The sequence below is a fragment of the Arachis ipaensis genome, chromosome B5 (genome assembly GCF_059453495.1).
Source record: "Arachis ipaensis isolate K30076 ecotype BB chromosome B5, ASM5945349v1, whole genome shotgun sequence".
NCBI lineage: Eukaryota > Viridiplantae > Streptophyta > Magnoliopsida > Fabales > Fabaceae > Arachis > Arachis ipaensis.
The window spans coordinates 7,913,962-7,936,069 of NC_142440.1; the positions used below are offsets into that span (position 1 = coordinate 7,913,962).

The window sequence follows — 22,108 nt, forward strand, 5'->3', positions numbered from 1 at the left end:
GTTTACAAGAAAATAAATTAAAAGAGTAAAAACATGGAATGAACCCTACAGAAAAGTAACTCGATCGCAGACTCAGAAATTCTCTGGGGATGTGAGTGTGCTTGAGTATTTTCTGAGTTAAAGTTCCAATCTTTATTCCCTAAAACTTTCTGGTATTTATAATCAACTTTTGTAACTGACAATTAATTACAGAAACACAACCTTGAATGCGCACTTCTTGGTAACCGTTCCCGCCCATTGGCTAATTAAACGCTTACTCATAAATTCCCCATATGGTGAATGTCTTCAACTTCTCTACTTACATAACCGCTCGATCTTTTATTCGAAATAACTCATTTGATCACTTCTTTCGAAAAATAAAAATTTGGATTCTCTTAAATTTTGAATTTTAATTTAGAGTGTAAAGTGTGATCTTTCACCATTTATTTCATAGGTGGAATCAAGAGAAAATATGAGAGAGAAACCATTTAAGGGTGAGAGATCACGTTTTACCTTCTAAAATAAAAATTCAAAATTTAGAGGATCTAAATTCAATAAATAAAACCCCTGAAACATGCATTTAAAAGGGTTCTTATTAAAAATCGGTAACTAATTCAAAAGAGACTATCTATTAGAGATATAATTATTAATGTTATCTTCTCTTATCAATTTTTTTTTTTTTTGTGACTACTCTTATCGGTTTAAACCTTTGAAATAAGTGGTCTTATGATATATGATATCAAAACTTTAGTTTGGTAAACTCCAAAAGTAAAATAAAACTAAAAGAGACTGTTATTTGAGTGATTCATGACACTGCCATTTCACTTTCCATTAGCCCTATCAAGTTTCAAAGACTTGAGTTCCTGAATTAATTGAAGAAGATTGGTGTGAGAAGAGCCACCAACCTGTATTGCTCTTTTAGCAGCATCACTAAGCTCTCTTGCTCTTCTCCTCATTTCAACACTCTCCTCTCCATTACCCATCAACAAAGCTATGGCCTTTGCAATCTTACCCTTCTTCACAACCTCTTCTCCAAACTCCTGCCACTTTCTCCATTCTTTCACTCCAACCGCCACCCCAATCTTCAACACATCAACCAAAAGCTTCTCATTGAAAAACTGTTCAGCAAACATAGGCCATGTGGCCATGGCCAAACCCGCGTTCACGCTTTCCATCACCGTGTTCCAGCCACAGTGAGTTACAATTCCTCCAATGGCTGCATTCTCCAGTATCAGCAACTGTGGTGCCCAACCCCATATCAAGTAACCTTTGTTGCTTGCCTTCACTCTCTTCTCAAATTCCTCAAGAAAACTCCCATCTTCACCATCTTTTTTCTTAACAACCCACATGAAATCGTGCCCAGAATCTTCAAGAGCTTGAGCTATCTCAACAAGCTGCGAAGAAGGGAACTTGCTCATACTCCCAAAGCTCACATACAGAACAGAATTCTCAGGCTTGGAATGAAGCCATTTAAGACACCCAGAATCTTCTTCTTCTTCTTCTTTTCCTTTTTGTTCAAGTTTGGCTTGTCCTCTTCCGGCTTTATCAGCAGCATCTTGGTTCGCCCACATGGAAACAGGTCCCAAGCTCCAACTCTTGGTTCCCATGGCTTTCTTGTAATGATCCAGGTACTCACCTTCGAGCTCGTAGAAGCTATCAAACACGGATCCGAGGCTTCTTCTCTCTGAGTCCCTAATCATCTCCATCAAATGGGTGTAGCCGTTGGGTTCTCTAAGCCAATCCGGCAGCTGCAAAGGCGTCATCTCCAGGCGGTGCGGCAAACCAGGCAATGAAAACTTGTCATCAGTGCTGTCGGATTTTATGTCTTTATGAGGAGCATAAGTCTTGACCTATATATGTTTCGCAAACATTAATGAAAGTTTTATTGGTCTCCAACTCTACAACTTTAAGAGTGCAATGTTTGTTATGCAAAATAATTTTCATCATCAAGCAAGAGAAAATGTTCATTTCGAAGCAAAATAGTAAATGAATTGCATTAACAATTTTTTTAGTCTTATAAAGATTTCAATAAGTGGATATATACATAGAAAAAATGTTCAAGATTTCATCCCCATCTCATCTAGTTTGCATTAAAGTCAGATTTTCTCTCTCTTTTTTAACTCTCATTGTAATCTCTTTTTTTCTTTTTTTTTGAAGGAAAGAACTCAATACAGTAAAAATGGAACTTATTACAATAGAAAATTAACTCTCCTTGTAATATATAATTTTAAAATTCTATAAATTTATCAATTTATATTTCAAATTAGTCAAATGCTACTTTTTCAATTGATATATTCTTTGGCTTATCAATCTACGATTTTTGATAGTGGATTATCAATGTTGCTATGTCTACTCTCTTTATAATAGATGTTATTTTGACATTAGTATTTTCTTTTCGGAGAGTGCTAGGTAAATAATGAAAATTTTAAACAACATGAACGATCACCAATCAAATGAAAATACACTATACTATAATTTAATACTACTAATTAAATTTATTTTTTTAACCCTATTAATTCACATTGTTTACCCATTATTCAAAAATATTGTTGGTTACCTATACTTTTCCTTTTCTTAGTAATCAAATTCGCAATTTCTTAACTGAGTGTTGTGCCGAATGAGCAAAGCAGCTTCCAGCAAGAAAGATCAACCTAGGAATCCCCAACCTGGCTGCAGCATCTACAGTCCAAGGGTAGAACATGTCAGTGACAATGCAATCTGCCTCCAGTTCCTCAAACAACTTCTCAATCTCCTTTTCCAGCAGATTCAGTCCCTTTGCGATTTTGGGAAGCATGTCCGGTGCCGTATCGGCGTTGAATGTTTCTACACCAACGGGAAGACCGACTTCTGCGGCCGGGAACTTAACGACGTGAGTTCTGATTGAACGGCCGAGCGAGGAGTCGCGGCCGACGGAGCTCTGGAACAATGAGGCTGCTACTGGGGTGGCTATTATGGTAACATGGACTCCGTGCATAGCGAAGAGTCTGGCTATGTCTACCATTGGTATGATGTGGCTTGTTGATGCGAATGGTAAGAACATAACTTTTATCTTAGTATCAACTTCTTCTTTTGCAGATTCCATGGGAACCGATAATAAATTAAAGTTAACTTCTACAAAAATAGATTTTCAGAGACACACTACTCTGCTGCTAAACTGAACTCCAATGTCTTTATATTATACTATAAATGTTTATTATCTTTATTTTCCTTTTTCCACATTAAAATTAAAATAAAATTGACAAAATTGTGCCACGAGGTACACGATATAATAATAATTTTTTTAGTATTATATTTTTAAATTGAAATAAAAAAGATATTCTTGTTTTGACTTTTGACGGATAAACAGTTTCTTTAAGTATTATATTTAGGCCAATGCTACGTTGAGGAAGCAATTTTTTTTTCTCACCTGTTAAACGTACGTACGTGGGTAAACAATAAATGAATGCGTGTGGTGTGTGTCTTGATGGAGGAGACAAGATCTGCAATAAGGACTTAATATTTTTTAACTCTTGGAAGGACTTAATTATACTTGGAAGGACTTAATTACAAAATTAAAGTAGTGTAGAGATTCAATTGAAAGAAAAAAAAAAGTATAGGGACTTAATTAACAATTTGGTGAAACTATAGGGACCAACAAAGTAATTAAACCTTTAAAAAATAACAACCTAAATAAAACAACCTAAGTAAATAACTTAAAATTAAAAATAACAACCTAAATAAATAATAAATAATAATTTAAAATAATAAAATGCAAATAACTTATAATTTAAAAAGTAACAACCTAAGCAAATAACTTAAAATAATAAAAAGAGTTTGTTGTCAATAAGTTTGCTAAGAAAAAATCGATGAAATAAATAAATTTATCAATGAATTTATTTTTTCTAAAACAATAAACTTACCAACCAATTAGGTGTAATCAAATCTAGGAGTATTGAGAATGTCAAAACTCACAAAACTAAATCCATATTATAAGATCCCTGACGATTCTGGAAGTCTGTGCATATCGATACGTTGGTTCAAATCCATATTAGTTATTATGTGAACTTAATTTTTTCAAAAGTTATAATTTATTTGTTTTTTCTTTAAATAAAAGAGTAATAATTATATAATAAGAATAAAATGTAACTATAATTTAAAAATTTAAAAAATAAATAATTTATAAATAATTTTTTTAAATTAGTTTAATAATATTAAAAACCAAATATATAATAACCTAATAAAGCGTATTTAAAAATTCAAAAAGTGACAATCTAAAAAAAATAATAATTTATAATTTATAAATAAAATTTTAAAGATTTTGAGTGACAACAGCTAGCAAATAATTTTTAAACTTAATGTATGAGCGTCATGTTAACATAATAAAAACTCCCTATTTGTATTTATATTACCATAAAGATAGAAGATTTGATTCTTTTTCTTATGTATATTACAAAAAATAATTATTTTCAAAACAAAAAAAATAATTATTTACGAATGAACATACATAATTAATTATACGACAAAAATAATATCAAATTATCAGTACATTTATTTTTATCAAATTGAATCCCATTAAATTATTAATTTAAATTCAATCTATTTAATTTTTAATTTCAATAACATTTTTTACATTGTTCTGTGTGAATTTTTTTTTATCACACTAAATCTATATTTTTAATTTACATTCAGTTATTTTTTTTTTTCTAAGCCTAAATCAGTTGGAGACCAACTAGATAACAAAAACATTCAAGGTCTAATAAAAAAAAGCCCACAATCTTAATAAATAACATTAACCATTAATCGGTTTCATTTAATTAATTATTTTCTATCAATACGCAACACAGATTTGATAGTTTGCAGATCTTGTCCTCCTCCATCAAGACCCACACTACACGCGTACATTTATCGTTTGCCCACGTAAGTTTTAATAGGTGAGGAAAAAAAATTGCTTCCTCATGGTAGCATTACCCTTATATTTAAACTGAAATAAAAAAGTAAAATATTGTCTATGCTACAAATAAATTTAAAGTTAAAAATATCATAACATTATATTATTATGAATAAATAACTGTAGTGTCTTTTGTGTTGAACTGAAAAACGTATATTTTCAAAATGCATAAGTGATAAAAAAAAATAGAATTTTAAGTGAGGTTTATTTTTAGTGTTAGTTGTGCATTCTATTAGTGAAGAATTATAAAAATTAGACTACTATTTTGTGATGTCATTTGCTTTATCTTCAATTACCTGCAATAGGTAAATATTATTTTAGACAGATAATTATACACATAATTTTTTTTTCTAAAATTAGGAGTAAGATTCAAATTTAAAACTTTTAAGTGAGGATGAAAAGACCATATTACTTAAAGTATAATTCGTTGACAAATTTTTACACAATCTTAGTATGTATAAATCTAAAAAATATATATATTAGATCATAACTTAAAGTAAATATTCTTGATTTTTTTTTTATAATACAAATAGTACCACTTTGTAAGTCTCACTTTTTCTTGTCGTTTTATAAGAAACACCATGCGAATCTGAAAACAAATTTAAAAAAATAAAAAAGTAACATATTTAAAAATAAAAAATAGATCTAAAAAACAGGAAAAACAAAAAAACAAAATACACAAACTTATTATTTCTAAGTAAAATCATAAATATAAATAAAAAAACAACAACATTTAATAATTAACCTATTACTATTACAACTTCACCCTTTAACATGTATATTTAAGAGTAAAGAATGGAATTTGCAGTTGGAGTTTCAAGCAAATAATTGAATTCAATTCTAGATTTACAAATCTCTGAAACAAGGCAAAGAAGTAGCATCTCATCCCAACTCAATTTGTCTTTTCTCTTTAATATAACTGGTCAAACGATGCAACATTTGTAGTTGGATCCTGATTCCTAAGATTACAAATTCATAATTCGAGTCTAGTAAATCACGTGCAGTATTGGCTTTGTTTATTGCATCTTAATTAAGGCATCCCTTATGCTACCAGAAAATTGCTTTTTAGAAATCTTATACAAATGCTTAGCGTGTCTAGATCCATGTGCATTATTATATTCGGTAATACTAGAAAAAAAATAAAAAATATTAAAATTTATTTTATTTAATATTTATTAATTGTCATAATAATTAATAAATATTAAAATTATAGTTATTTTTGGTTAATTTTTTTTTTTGTTATCAAATATTTTTTATTTTTTTATATTGATTATATAATGTAATTTTATACTTTTATAATTAGAAAAAGATAAATGTTATGGTGCCTATAACATTATGATTAACTTACTAAAAAAAAATAAATAGATAATATTTTAATAAATTTAAAATATTTTAGGGTAATTCACCTATAAAAGCCAAAGGATTGCTAAAATTATCTGAATTTTTCAAAGTTAAAAACGTTATCTAGATGTCTCTATTTATATTTCTATATAAATTGAATTCAAATAGGTATTTAAGTAGTAAATCGAATCTACAAGATTCGAATTACTTGAAATGCATATGTACTACTAAATCGAATTAAAGAGGCTCGATTTGACCTCTTGCATAGTAAATCAATATGGATGAATTCGATTTACAATGGACCCACAAAAATTTGAATTTTGACTGTAGTAAATTGACTCAAAGGGTTTCGATTTAAGACTTATATAAATAGAATGCAATAGCTTCGATTTATTAGCTAACGGTTCACTTTAATAATTCGAATCTAATAAATTTAATTTACATGTGATTGTCTATAATCTTATTATCATGTATGAATTGTTGATTTTTTTGGACAAAGTAAATAATAATAATATTAAAAGTACTTTTAAAAATATTAAAATATGTTATTTTATGTTATTTTTAATTTAATAACTAATTTATAAATTTTAAAAAAGTCTCTTAATTAAATATTTTGTTAGTTTATTTTTTTTAATGCATGAAATAAAATAGTTTTTTTAATTTTTAAATGAGAGTAAGTATGACATAGAAAATGAGGGAAAAAAAAAGAAACAACACTGATGACTGATGTTTTTTTCTAATATTTTTAATATTTTAGAAATATAATAAGCCAAAGACAAATTTTAAACACTATATCTCAGTAAATAATGATATTATACCATTTTTTTAGAAATAATCAAATTCAAAATCATATATAAATTAAAAAATAAATTATTAAAATAACACTAACAAAAAAATTCTAAAACTTTTTAACGACAAATAAATTCTTGAAATATCAAAAAATACGATTAAAAAATTAGATATTAAATATATATTTTTAAAAAAAATTTAGAAATCAGATTTTGATAAAAAAATTTTGTAATCATTATTAAATAGGTAAGATCTTTTTATTCTTAAATTTTAGTAAATTTTAAGTGATTTTTTTTTTAAATTTGAGATTAAATTTTGTTCTAAACTAGTATTTTTATCCGTAATAACATTATAGGAATATAAATTTTTTAAAATTACGGTCCACTTTATCCTGACAGTATAGATTATACATGGCACAAAAGATTTATAGAATCAAACTACTTTTATAAAAAGAAGTTATAGATTGACAAAAGTCACCAACTAAAAAGACTAAAGTCTTTGTAGATAAAAAATTAAATAATAATATTTTTAGTTATTACTTTTTATATTAAAAAGTCTAATTTTTTATTAATATTTAATTTTAAGATTCGTTATCTAAAATTTGAAATAGTTAATTTTTATACTTACTATTTAAAAATAATATTTTTTCTCTTTATGTATATAAAAATATATTAGATATTAGTATAAAAAAAGTTATATTGATAGTTATAAAATTAACTCAAAATTAATTTTTTTTAAAATAATTGAATCTTTATTCTAACTTTTAATTATAATATTAGTATTTTCTCCAAATTATATGTAATAAATATTTGAAAGAAGAAAAAAGAAGATATAGATTAGAAACAGCAGTGAAAATTTAAAACTAAATAAAAAACTAAAAAATATGTACATAATAATATTTTTTATTTAAATTATATTATTTTGTTAATTTTATTTTCTGTAGAACAGAAAAGTAGAAAAAATAGAGAAGAGAAAAGAGAGAGAAAGATAAAAATGAAGAATGAGAATGAGAGTTTGTTAATTTTAGAAGAAAAAATTTTATTTTAAATGTAATAAAAAATATCGGATGACATATTTTGATTTGTCAAATTACTAATATAAAATATAAATTATATATAGAGTGAAAATGGTAGAGATAAATAGAAAAATGGAGAGGTAGATGAGAGAATTTAGGAAAATAGTTTATTAATTTTGGAAGAAAATATTTTCTCTCAATTTTAATAAGAGAGTATCATGTGACACATTTGGTTATTAAATTAGATAGTAATATATGATACATAATATAGGTATATTTCAATTTTAATATTTTAATTTAAATTTTAATACAATTAAAGAATGTCATATTTCATACTTTGATTGTCAAATTTGTAATTAGTTATTGATAATGATATATAAAAAAGATAGAGTGGTTAAAAAAATGAGAAGGATAGATAAAGAGAGAGAAAGGAAGAAAGAACTTTTTAATTTTGGAGAAAAATATTTGATTTCAATTGCAATGAGGAAATGACATGTGGCATATTTTGATTGTAAAATTAGTAAGGAAGAAGGGAGAATTTTTCAATTTTGGAGAAAAAAGTTTGATTTTAATTGCAATAAAAAAGTAATATGTGACACATTTTAATTGTAAAATTAGTAATATATAATAGATATAATAATTTTTTATATATCTTTTAAATATTTATTTAAATATTAGCACAAAAATTTAAATTAAACAAATAAATCATTTGTTAAATATAAATTTTTTTGGTTACATATAAAAATATAATCATTATTGATTAATTTTATCATATTTTTAAATTATTTAAAAATTATTTATTCAATAACATATTTTAATCATATTTTTGTTAGCGGTTGAATTTGTTGGATACGAAATTAGTAGTTGATGCCAAATTAAAAAGTGATAATACTGATATGAACTAATAATTAATCTAATACTAAACTATTAATATAGGGTTGTGAGGTGGTGGAAATCTGACGAATCTTACAGGAAAGAGCTTGAGAGTTGGATTGATTATGGTGCTCTTTATGCGGTGTATCATCTATGATCTCACATTCCTTCATTTCTTCTGCATCAATATTTGGGTTATGTATGAAGTAATATTAGTTTCAACATCTTTAATGTCTTCTAAAAATTCTCCCTTCAACTTCTCCTTTTAATGTCCATCTGTTTTTTTATTCATTCTTTGCTACATACATTTATTTCTCTCTGGCAACCCTTCCTCTTCAACTCCTTCCTTAATATCAGGTAAGAAGAACGAAAAATTTCAAATTTAAATTTTGAATTGAAAAAACAAGCATATTTATAACCCCTTCTTCTATTATTTACTATATTCTTCTGGTTGCTTTGCCCATTTTTTATTTTTCAATCTGTCATTGTGATCACAGTGGTGGTGATGGAGAGCATGGTGATAGTTGCGATTGCTACAACTGCAATGGGATGGGTCACATGACTTGGAATTGTAACCAAGGAGGCATGTATGGCAGTGATGGTAGATGCAAATCTGCTACAACTATGGGGATTCTGGATATTTTGCAATGAACTGTCCAACAAGCTCTTTGAAAACAAGGTTTTATCACTTTCGATTTTCAGAAATTTTCAATTTCAAGATTTTTCGTTTGATGTTTTTCAAATTTTTGTTCAGATCTACTATTTTTTGAATTTTTTTATTTTTTAAATCGTTTTTTTTTTATTCATCAAATTCTACACTTTCAGTGAGATGTTCAATTACGAGACTCTAAAACAGTAAACCTTATCCATTCCGGGTAGTGATTTAAAGTATTTTGATAAAGAGAACTTGAGAATTGGATATTTTATAGTATTTACTATTTTCTATACCATTAATTTATTTGTAGTCTCCCATTCAATAGATGATACATATATATTCTGGATATTTATTTGTATTTACTATTTATAACATGCAACACTAACGGTATATATATGTATCATCTATTGATATTCTTTTATTTGTAATATGAATACAATTTAGTTTTATTTAGGTATCTCACCTTTCATTACCTGTTTATATTATGTATTATATCATGTATTTTTTATGTACATTTTAGTCACCTAATTTTTATCATATGATTATGATATGTATTTAATATATATTTTTTTTGTTATTTTTGCATAATTATACAATACTGCTCTGTTCTCATTGCATGCAAAACTTACTCAAATGTAATTTTACCCTTTGTTCTACTACGATCTGGACCTTTCATCCTTCAATTTCTGCTATAACAGTTGTAGTGTAGCTGATAAGATTTGTCGTCTTGCTTTTGTATTCATATTTTTACAAATAATAAACTAATGTGCTTGCTTATTAGACTATATGCTAAACTCATTAGTTATCTATAATTTCAACAAATAATAACTATAATGTTTTGTTTTTATGTACATTGCTTCTTTATTTATTCCTCATATCATCTCTGAGGGTCTTCCTTTTTTCTAATTTAAAGGTAATCTTATCTGCTTGCCATATTTTTTTATTTTTCTATTTGTTCTTATGTTTAATAATAGGTTCTCTTATGTTATTACCTGTAATCAGTTTCTGTAAATATTACTGATTCCATCTCCAAATAATAATATTATACATCCTTGAGTTATTGTTTAGTTATCTTTTCACCAAACCATTCATAAAGTCATTATCTCATACTGATTGAATTACTGAACCAATGGCTTTCTCATTCAATCTTCTTAAGGAACTTGATGCATTCACTGAGCATCATGCATGGTGCATACAAGTTATGTAATATATTATATGTTACGTGTTCATGGATATTATGTTCTTAATTTTTATTATAAACTATTAGTGAGTCTTTATGGTTACTTTTTTATTTTCGATTTCTTCTCCTTTCCATACATATTGTTTATTTGACACCATTAGCAGAAAACAAAAGATACTATTCTAATAAATTGTTAAATTCTTTGCTTTATATTATGCTACTACTACTTGATTTATCAAGTACATGCAAGATGCAACAATATAGACGACTCTAAATTGGCGCTTGATCTCGACAGTTAGTTATTTTTATTTTGATGAAAAGTGTTATAAGATTTTTCATTTTTACTAGATACATTTGAATGCTTTCTATGTTTCAAGTGTTTATATAGATGTAAGATTAAGTAAGATATATTAAGTATTTCCCGTGATTCGCACGGACAATGCACTTAGAACACATAAATGTAAAATGTAATTATATAAAATAACATTAAATTTAATATCATGTAATTATAAAATATTTATAGCATTTTGAAAAAAATGAGATGTAAGCGATCAAAATTGCCAATTTTGGTGTTTTTAATGTTTGTAGTTTGTATAAGTGTTTTTTTCTATTATTATCTATAGGTGTTAAATATGTATGATTTTTAAACTCATAAAGTTATTCAAATACAAATAAATTATGTAGTATCTTTTTAACCTATCCATTTTTTTATTTTTTAACTGTTATACAATCATATTAATGTAGCATTGTGTATTAGACATTCTAAACGTAGCATGGGTTATTTTTTAGAAAATATATATAATGTTTAATATGCTATATATATATATATATATATATATATATATATATGAATGCAATTTATTTTTATTTATGCACCTCATCTTTTATTATATGATCATATTATGTATTACATTATGTATTTTTTTTACCCAACTTTTATCAGATGATTATGATATGATATTAACCATGTGATCATTCAAATTTTCTTAATAGTTGTTAATAGATATTTAACAAGTTGAGAATGTTTGTATATTTAAAGTTATATTAACACATCCATTTGAGTTGAAGGTAGACATACCCAGAATGTGTGAGTTTAGATGTTTTTATTCATGTGTTTTTTTTTTGTTAAACCTAATTTTTTCCCTATACAATGAACATGAGAAATTCTTTTTTGTTATGTAATATGACATAAAAAAAATTTCTTAATATTAGTAATTAACATGTAAGAAATAATTTCAATTTTTTATTTAATAAAAAAATCTACGTATATTAATTTAATTTGATTAATGGTTGACATCATATTATATGCATACATAATATATTTTTTTATTTCTGTACTGAATATTTTCTATACGATTAATGATTTTTTTGACCGTACTAGACATTCTTCATGCATCGCACGGATCATTCACTAGTGTATAATGATAATAGAGTTCTCTGTTATGGAAAGTGACCATGCCCAATTACGTGTTAAATTATTATTGATTATGTACAGTATTTTATTTAAAATTTAAATATATGTATGGATATTTATATTTATATTTAACTTTTCTTAAATTATTTCGCATGAAATAAAATTCTCTTTGACATAATTAATAATTTAAAAATTAAAAAAATTATTTTATTTTATATATTAAAAAAAATTAATAAAATATTTAATTCGATTTAGTAGTACATATGCATTTTAAGTAATTCGAATTCATTGTATTCGATTTATATAAAAATATAAATAAAAACATTTAGGTAACGTTTTTAATTTTGGAAGATTCAGATAATTTTAATGATTTTTTGATTTATATAGATAAATTAGGAAAAAATGCCATATTAAACTAAATAGAAAAGAAAATTACGTAATTTTATCAAAACAAAAAACATAATATGAATCACCAAAGTATATTTTAATGTAATTCGAATGAGATTAGTTCGAATTAGCTAAAGCAAGAGTAATTCGAATCACTTAAATTAGTCCCTATCAAAGTAATTCGAATGGACTCAATTCGAATTATGCATGAGTGGATCCAAGGAGTAATTCTTATATTGATTCGAACTACATGCAAACATGATCCACACTAGTTCGAATCAGGGTGATTCAAACTAGCCCACCATTTTGACACCATAGTAATTCGAAATAGGTTGATTCGAATTGCACACATAGTAATCCAACCAATGTTAAATCGAATTCAATTAGTTCGATAATACGAGTCTATGAAAAAAATTGCATTTTATGAAATTTAAACATTTTTATTATATGATAGATTAGTAAAAGAGTACATTACAAATTTTTATCGTACTCATCATAACAATATTTAGTAGAATCATTTAATTTAATATGACATTTATCCGATAAACTAGTATTTTTACCCGTAATACTATTACGGAAATATAAGTTTTTTAAAATTACATAAGTCTTGATATTATAGATTATGACACGAAAAATTTATAGTATTAAACTATATACTTTTATAAAATGGTATTAAGGGACAAAAGTCTCTGTCGGCTAAGAAGACCATAATCTTAAACAAAATTAAATAATAAATTTTTAGTTATTATTTTCAAATGAAAGAGTTTAATTTTTTTACTTAATTTTAAAATTCGTTGTCTAAAATTTAAAAGAATTTAACGTATATATTTTTATATTTGATTAGGTATTAAGTTTGTTGCACAAATAAAAATAATTAATTTTTATACTTGCTTTTTAAAAATAATATTTTTCTATATATATCAAAATATAATTAGATATTAATATAAAAAAATTTATATTTATAATTATAAAATTAACTCATTTTTTTAAATAATTGAATCTTGATTCTAACTTTTAATCACAACATTAGTATTTTTTTTTAAATTATATGCAATAAATATTTAAAAAGAAAAAAGTAAAAATATATATTAAAAAGATAAGCAGTAAAAATTTAAATTTAAATAAAATATATGTATATAATAATATTTTTTATTTAAATTATATTATGTTATTAATTTTATTTTTTGTAGAACATAAAGGTAGAAAAAAAATAGAGAATGAGAGAAAAGAGAGAGAAAGCTAAAGAAGAAGAATGAGAGAGGGGGTTTGTTAATTTTGGAAGTTAAGAAAATTTTTTATTTTAATTATAATGAAAATATCTAGTGACAAATTTTGATTTGTCAAATTACTAATATAAAATATGAATTATAAATTATATATAGAGTAGGAAGGATAGAGAGAAATAGAAAAAAAAGAGAGGTAGGTAAGAAAATATAAGAAGGATGTTTACTAATTTTAGAGGAAAATATTTTCTCTAAATTTTAATAAGAGAGTGTCGTATGACACATTTTAGTTATTAAATTAGTTAGTAATATATAAATATAATATAAAATATAGCTATATTTCAATTTTAGTATTTTAATTTAATTTAAATACAATTAGAGAATGTTATATTGTATATTTTTATTGTCAAATTCGTAATTAGTCATTAATAATGATAATGATATATAAGAGAGATAGAGTGAGTGAAGGAATGAGAGAGATAGACAAAGGAAGAGAGAAGAGGGGATAGTTTTTTAATTTTGAAGAGAAATATTTGATTTCAATTGCAATGAGGGAGTGATATGTGGCACATTTTGGCCTTAAAATTAGTAATATATAATAGATATATAAATATAATATATAATATAGCTATATTTTAATTTTAGTATTTCGATTTTAATTTTAATTTAATTTAAATACAATTAGAGAATGTTATATTGTATATTTTGATTGTCAAATTCGTAATTAGTCATTGATAATGATATATAAGAGAGATATAATGAGTGAAGAAATGAGAGAGATAGAGAAATGAAGAGAGAAGAGAGGAGAGTTCTTTGATTTTGGAGGAAAAGATTTGATTTCAATTACAATGAGAGAGTGACATGTGGCACATTTTAGCCTTAAAATTAGAGATATATAATAGATTACCCAATATTTTATTTTTACTTTAAATATTTTATTTATAAAAATAAATTAGACAACGATAAAAAAACACTGTAAAATTTCCCAAAAAAAACATTGTAACCAGGAAAATGAGTAGTGAGATATTCCTTTTTTTTTTCTTCTCTTTTTTTTGTCAATATCAAGGGTTGTTGTGTTGTTGAGCCTTGGAGAGTTTGAGAGAGTGGAGGTCCTGAATCAATTCAAGAATGTTGTTGTGTGAAGAACCACCAACCTTAATAGCCTTCTTCGCTTCAACACTCAGCTTTTTCGCTCTTCTCCTCATCTCTTCATCTTCTTCTCCGCCACCCATCAAAGAAGCTATGGCTTTTCCAATGTCTTCCCTACTCACAACTTGGCTCCCAAACTCATTCCAGTTCCTCCACTCTTTCACACCCACCGGAACCCCAATCCTCAGCACATCCACCACCAGCTTCTCATTGAAGAAATGCTCTGCAAACAGCGGCCACGTCACCATCGGCAGCCCCGCGTTCACGCTCTCCACCACCGTGTTCCACCCGCAGTGTGTCACCAACCCTCCGATCGCCGCATTCTCCAATATCAGAAGCTGCGGTGCCCAACCCCATATCAGATACCCTTTCCCGCTTTTCCTCACTCTCTTCTCAAACTCTTCAAGAAAACTACCACCTCCTTCTTCTTCGTTCTTTCTAACCACCCAGATGAAGTTATGCCCCGAACCTTCTAATGCATGCCCAATCTCAACGAGCTGAGAGTTAGGGAACTTATTCATGCTCCCAAAACTCACGTACAGAACTGAATTCTCGGGCTTCGTGTTCAGCCATTTGAGCCACCCTTCTTCTTCTTGAGATTCTGGTTTTGTTTGACCTCTTGCTGCTTTATCCGAAGCATCTTGGTTGGCCCACAATGAAACAGGGCCTAACCCCCAACTCTTGGTGCCCATCACCTTCTTGTAATGCACATAGTAATCGCTTTCGAGCTCGTAGAAGCTATTGAAGAGGGAGCCATAGCTTCTCTTCTCTGACTCTGCGATAGTCCTCATCAACTCCGTGTAGAGATTCGGTGTTCTAACCCATTCTGGTATCTGCAAACGCGTCATCTCCAATTCATGCGGCAAATCAGGTAGCACAAACTTTTCAGAGTCCGAATCAACCTTGAGGTAGGGTTTATAGTGTTGAACAGAGTGCAGTGCAGATCTAGCAAGGTAACTAGCTCCATGAAACATGATCCTGGGAATCCCAAGCTTTGCGGCGGCATCAACACTCCAAGGGTAGAACATGTCGGTGACAATGAAATCAGCATTGAGTTGCTGGAAGAGGCTCTCCATCTCCGGTTGGAGGATGGCGAGGCCCATGAAGATCTTGGGGAGCATGTCCTTACCGGCGTCGACGTTGAAGGCTTCAACGCCGGCGGGGAGGCCCACCATGGAAGCAGGGAACTTTAAGGAGTGAGTTCTAATGGGTCTTCCACGAGCGGAGTCAAGGTCAATGGATTTCTGGAAGATGGTGGCGTTGTGTGAGGTGGTGAGAATGGTGACGTCGACGCCGTGCATGGCGAAGAGCCTGGCCATATCAACGAGGGGGATGATGTGACTTGTTGAGAGGAAAGGAACAAAAATTGCCCGTAGGTCATGATTTTCCTTTTCCATAGCTATAGATTGTGAATACAATATTGCTTTATTTGGCATAGTTTTAAACACTGCCTTATAAGCCCACCTGGAAGGAATCCAATCTATATATTCATATTCAATATTCACTCTTAAGCACGCAAAACGCACCCAAAGCGGGACACTCGTGCTACAATTTTATAATCTTATCTCTGTATATTAAAAAAACAAAAATATTAGGACGGATTCATTTGTAAAAATATTTTTTATTTTTAATTTTTTACATTTTAAAAATGTGATTAATTTGTGAAAAAAATATTTATTTTTAAATATAAAAAATAATAAAAATATTTTGTATTGATTGGTTTATTTTTAAAATATATTTGTAATATTTTAAAATAACTATAATTATATTTTTATTAAATGTACGATTTTAGTTATTTAATTTTTTATTAAATTAACAATTAATTTTTATACTGTATCAATATAAAATAAATTACTATTTTATTATATTATTTTAGAAAATTTTGATATTTCTTGTATATATAGTTGGTTTTATATTTTTTATAACATTATATAACAATAAACAATATCAATTAAAATAAAAAATTGCAATAAAATTAGTTTTACACCAAATAAATCAATTAATTAATATTCAAATTTATTGATGTAAATATTTTTTAACAAATAATTTCTTAATAAAATAATGAATAAATAGCTATTAAAGTTTAAAAAAAATTAAAACAAAAGTCAACTTTCTTATCAATATTTTTACGTTTTTATGTATTTTTTAATTTTTATTATCGATACTTTTATAATTATTGTCAATTTAAGAAATTATTTTTATAACAAAATTATTAAATGAGATAGTATTGTCTCTGGAAAAATGAATGTCAAAAATAAAAAAATTTAATAAATACATATTAATTTAGAGAGTACGTACTCCCATACTAAATAAAATAAAAAATTCAACAAATATATATTTTAATTATACTTAGAGCTTTATTTTTTCTTTAATGATCTTATTTATATAGCTCAAAGATACAAAAATCAAGCCTAATAAAAGATTAAAAAAATCAAATAAAATAAAAAAATTGAAAAAAAAAACTTTACTTTTTCAAGACTTTAATGATAAGGTATGTTGTTGGATTACTAGATTTTAAAATTAGATTAAAAGAATTGAGTTGATGATCAATAGAAGTAATGGCCAAAAGTAATCATTTCTGATGGCCTATAATATATTTCAATTGAAAAACTTCTGGAGCCATCAACTTTTAGTATATTTTGCCATTATTTGACCAACACAAGCATTAAATTGTCTTTAATAAATAAATTTTATTAATTTGGTTGAAAACTGTATTGAATCATGTGTAAAAAAATTCTAAAAAATATAGGTATAAATTATATATTTTTTGTGTGTAAAATGTCTATAAATATGAGTGTAAATTATCGCTAGGCAGGTGTTAACAAAAAATAATAATATTTGCTAGATATATAGCATCGTTCTTCTCAATTTTTAATTTAGAATATTAAAATAAAAGTTTATAATTTAAATTGTAAATTTAAAATAAATAAAATAATTTTTAAAAATTAATTAATTTTGACTGAAAAAGGTTTATTACTCTACTAAAGAAAGATAATACATAAAATAGAAAAATTTTATAACAGGTTTTAAACTTCTAATAAGGTCTTGTAATTTAAAAATTTTTCAATTTAAGTTTGTGTATGGTATATTTTTTAAACAATAGATAGCCATTTAAAAAATCATCAATATTAACCAATAAACAAAAAACAAAGTTCAATACTTATATTGTTTTAAGGATAAAGTATATTTTTTGTTTCTGAAGTTTGACAAAAATTTTTAAAATATTTTTAAATTTTATTTTGTTTTAATTTGGTTCCAAAAGTTTTTTATTTGCATCAAATATATCCCTGACGGCTAATTTTTCAAAAAATTTAAGACTAATTCAACAACAATTTCATAAGAACAACCCTCAACACAAGCAAATCAAACATAATTTTCATGCATTATTATTAAATTGGTCTTAAATTTTTAAAAATACTATAATAGGGCAACGGATTCCTTGCTCCATATTTTATGTGGGAATATCATTAACCCACTTAAAAATAATTATAAATTGAACCCCGTTTTTTTTTTTTGAAAAAACTAAAAATTAGAAATTGACCTATGTATTTATTAACTTTTACACTTTTCCCTTTTTAATTTTGATCACAGATTCAACGTTGTAAACCATTGCTCTGATAGGGTTTTGCCCTCTTTCAATATTGATTGTCATGGTCTCTTCCTCTTCCTCTGCCGTCTCTCTCATCCGCTCATCTTCGCCGTGCAACCCGCTTCTGCAGCCGCTCGCAACCCGCTTTCGCTTCCACGACCGCCGCGCCACCCGCTTCTCCACGCCGCGCAACCCACTTCCCCGCCGTCGTGCAACCCGCTTCCCGCTGCCGCACAACCCGCTTCCCCCGCTTTCTATCAGGTAACATTTTCACCCTATCTCTTGTATATATATATTTTCCTGCTTCTTTCCGAACTCAGATTCTATTTAGTTTATTTTGTTTTATTGCTTTTTCTATGGTAAGGTTTTTGTGAATTTGAATGAAGTTTAATTTCAATTTGTGTTTGATATATGTTAAAGAAACTTTGTTTCAGTTGTTTATCAGTGATTCTATATTTCTGGTTCATATGTGCTGTTTCTTCTTATTTATTGGTAACAACCATAATTTGATTGATTCTGTATGTGTATATTAAATTTGATTTCTTACTAGCTAGCTAGCTTGCTATAGTGATATGACATTATTATTATGCACAGCTTCGTATTTAGGGCTTAAAGAGTTTTTGCCACCATATTTGGATCCAAATCTCACAAATCAAGAACTCATCTCAGGAGTCAACTTTGCATCTGATGGTTCTGGTTATGACACACTTACACCAACTCTCAGTGTATCTATAACACTACTCTCTTTCTTTATCTACATCTTATTTATCACATGCCTGAAATGGTTATAATTCCTTTTTATTCCTCAAATATATGTTTCATGCCTAGCTTTAATTTGTCAATTTGGTTAAAAATATTTTTGTACAAAATTACTTACCTAAATCCTCTTTATGTATAGATATAGATGGATAGAAGTATTAAGTATACATAGATTGGTTAATTTTTCTGAATTTGTATTGGTCTCTCTATCAATTGCAGAATGTAATTTCAATTCGAAAACAGTTGGAATATTTCAAAGAATACAAAAATAGGTTGGAGAGGATTCTTGGTAAACAGAAAACAGAAGATCATATGAAGAACGCTATATTTTTCAGAAGTGCAGGGACAAATAACTTTGTTATTAATTATTTTACATTGCCAATACGAAGAAAGACAGGGGATAAGTTATTGTTTGGAACGGTGTAGAATTGAAGGAAGTAATTGGTATCCAGAGAAAGAGAAAGAAGAGGACAGAGGATAAGTTATTGTTTTGCAGCATGAAGCAGCAGCTACCTGGCGTTGATGCTAAATTGCAGAAGATTAAAGAGAAGAGAAGAGAAGAGAAGAAAAAAGAAGAGAAGAGAAGCATTTCTGCTAGGGTTTTTCATTCAATTTCATTCACCACCATTCTCTCATCCTCTTCCTCTGCTGTATCTCTTGTTCGCCAATCCTCACCGTCACAACACGCCTCAGATGACGCCGCAACCTGCTTCCGCCGCCGCCGCGCAAGACGTTGCCTCAACGCTTGGAGGTTAATTAATCATTATGCCTTTTCAATTCATCATTTCGTATGTTTTTTTCTTTTTTGGGTGATAATAGTGATGATATTGCTGTGCTACTCAGTAGTTAGGAGGAATGTTATTGCCATGAAAACGAAACAAAATTGAGTGTAAAGGCCAATCAAATCTGAACGTTGAACCATTCCCTTTTCAACGTCAAAACCTCAACTAGCAAAGTAGATGACTGAATCAAAGAATTTTACCTTTATAACAATAATGATTGCATGTCTATATAAATTTGTTTCCAGTAAAGTTATAATTAAATTCTTGTGCAGATGTGTGAATGTGATTTCATACAAAATAATATTTTTCCTTTGTATAATTATGGCCTCATGTCCATTTTAACCCCCTTCTTGGCTTTTTGCACTTTGCTATTCCTTTTTTCTTGCCTTTACTGCAAGTCCATAACCATATGATATGATATGAATGTCATTTGATAATGACTTGGATGACCACATGAACATTGAAGATGACTCACTAGTAAGTATTTTTACCAATGAGTTATGACAAAGTTTTAATTGTTGCCTATTAGCTAGTACTAATGATATTATATTGTTTATATTGTAGGTATATGATGAGAATGCTTCGTACAGTAGCAATGAAGTGTTGTAATATGGTATAGTATTTTGGTTTAAGGTTGTGGAATCCTTTATTTCTGGTTTAAGATGCTAGTTAGGAATATTTCATGTAAATTTATTTACAAAGGCCATGTGACATGCGAGATTTAACTTGAGCATTAGACCATACGTTAGGTTCCAAAAATTGTCTCCCATAGAATTCATTGTAAACATTTTCTCCCTTCCCCCTTTCCTTTTTAAATCCTGTTGTAATTTCAATTAAAATTATTCAATACGATATGGTTAATTTTGATCTTACCTGTAATTGTGTGACAGTTCTGATCTGCAATTAGCAATAGCCTTGCAACAACAGGATATCACTACATTCCAAATATGTATAAGCCACTACCTTTTCACTTTCATCTTTCTTTCTGGTTAATTTTCATGAATCTAAGATGAGTTTGTGTTGTGAAATTAGATTCTGAGTTTTCAGATTCTAAGTTTTCAGATGGCTTTAAGATCAAGGAATGCAGGACTGTCTACTAATAGCAATAACGCAGAATGGATTGAACCATGATCTTTAGGGCAATTGCTTTTGATGCTATATCCTTTGGTGTGTCTTGTTGGATTTATCTTAAACTAGGCTAATATCTTTGGTCCTGTATGAAGTATTTGGTCAAAGAAAACTATTCTTACCAACATTTTTAATTCTCCCAGTTGCCCTTACCAACATTCATCTTTCATGTTCATGTTCATGTCATTTGGAGTTGGTTTTTACTTTTTACCATTAAAAAAGGAAACCGGCATTCCTTCTGAAACCATCTACACTCACATTTTCAACGTCTCTTTCCTAACTTTCTTTTTGTATGGAATTTCTAAAAAATATTTTTTAGGTGAGTACTATTGTTACTGCGTGATAAGAGCTAAACACGAGCTCATCTCTCTTTCTTTTTTGGTTTTCAATAATTTTTGCTTCTCTCTTTGATTCGGTGCCCATCAAGAAAGATTGTTTCTCGATTGCAAAAATGTAAATATATTATTTTTAAAAATATTAAAATTTAAAAGATAAATTTAAAATTTTAAGAGTAAAATTCTACTTTGATCTTTAACCATTTACCAAAAGGATATAGCGTAATTAGTGAATAGATCATTATTATCTAAATTTCAACTAATTTTGTACTTATAGTTGTAAAATATATATTATACAGTTTATTTTTTTACTTTAATAAAGATGAGTTCATCATAAAAAAATTTAAAAAAATAAGGTAAATAACACTGATGATTTTTAGTTTTATCCAGAATTATAAGTTTTTAATAGGATAATATAAAAGTGATACACAATGAGAGAGATAAAAAATAATCATACAAATAATTGATCTATCTTAAGTTATATAATACAATATAACTTCATACAAATAATCATATAAAGCTACAAAGTACAACATCAATCATAAAATAAAGTAACACAATTATTATTCACTTGAAGGAGGAG

The 22,108-nt window shown here is 27.5% G+C and overlaps 3 protein-coding genes across 5 annotated transcripts; 1 reads left to right on the forward strand and 2 right to left on the reverse strand.

Moving 5' to 3' along the window:
- Nucleotides 1–687: 687 nt before the first annotated feature.
- LOC107642748 (soyasapogenol B glucuronide galactosyltransferase-like) lies at nt 688–3,124 on the reverse strand. The gene is made up of 2 exons (XM_021122945.2): nt 2,582–3,124; nt 688–1,829 (listed from the first exon to the last, which is right to left on the reverse strand). Exons 1-2 carry the CDS (start codon nt 3,059–3,061, stop codon nt 801–803), a joined length of 1,509 nt encoding a protein of 502 aa, XP_020978604.1. The 5' UTR covers nt 3,062–3,124; the 3' UTR covers nt 688–800.
- A 2,661-nt stretch (nt 3,125–5,785) lies between these two features.
- LOC107642749 (soyasapogenol B glucuronide galactosyltransferase) lies at nt 5,786–16,417 on the reverse strand. The gene is made up of 2 exons (XM_016346214.3): nt 14,709–16,417; nt 5,786–6,034 (listed from the first exon to the last, which is right to left on the reverse strand). The coding sequence occupies exon 1, from the start codon at nt 16,366–16,368 to the stop codon at nt 14,845–14,847; it is 1,524 nt and encodes a 507-aa protein (XP_016201700.1). The 5' UTR covers nt 16,369–16,417; the 3' UTR covers nt 5,786–6,034; nt 14,709–14,844.
- A 2,092-nt stretch (nt 16,418–18,509) lies between these two features.
- Nucleotides 18,510–21,434, forward strand: LOC148563302 (uncharacterized). Of its 3 annotated transcripts, XM_088486158.1 has the most exons (6): nt 18,510–18,782; nt 19,116–19,246; nt 19,500–20,031; nt 20,627–20,675; nt 20,953–21,011; nt 21,095–21,434. In XM_088486158.1, the coding sequence occupies exons 3-5, from the start codon at nt 19,778–19,780 to the stop codon at nt 20,956–20,958; spliced, it is 309 nt and encodes a 102-aa protein (XP_088342284.1). In that variant the 5' UTR covers nt 18,510–18,782; nt 19,116–19,246; nt 19,500–19,777; the 3' UTR covers nt 20,959–21,011; nt 21,095–21,434. The 3 variants fall into 3 exon arrangements, 2 of the variants coding, with proteins under 2 accessions (XP_088342284.1, XP_088342285.1); XM_088486159.1 differs by lacking the exon at nt 19,116–19,246 and having other exon boundaries at nt 18,516–18,782; XR_015883161.1 differs by lacking the exons at nt 20,953–21,011; nt 21,095–21,434 and having other exon boundaries at nt 19,500–20,539; nt 20,627–20,934.
- Nucleotides 21,435–22,108: the final 674 nt, after the last annotated feature.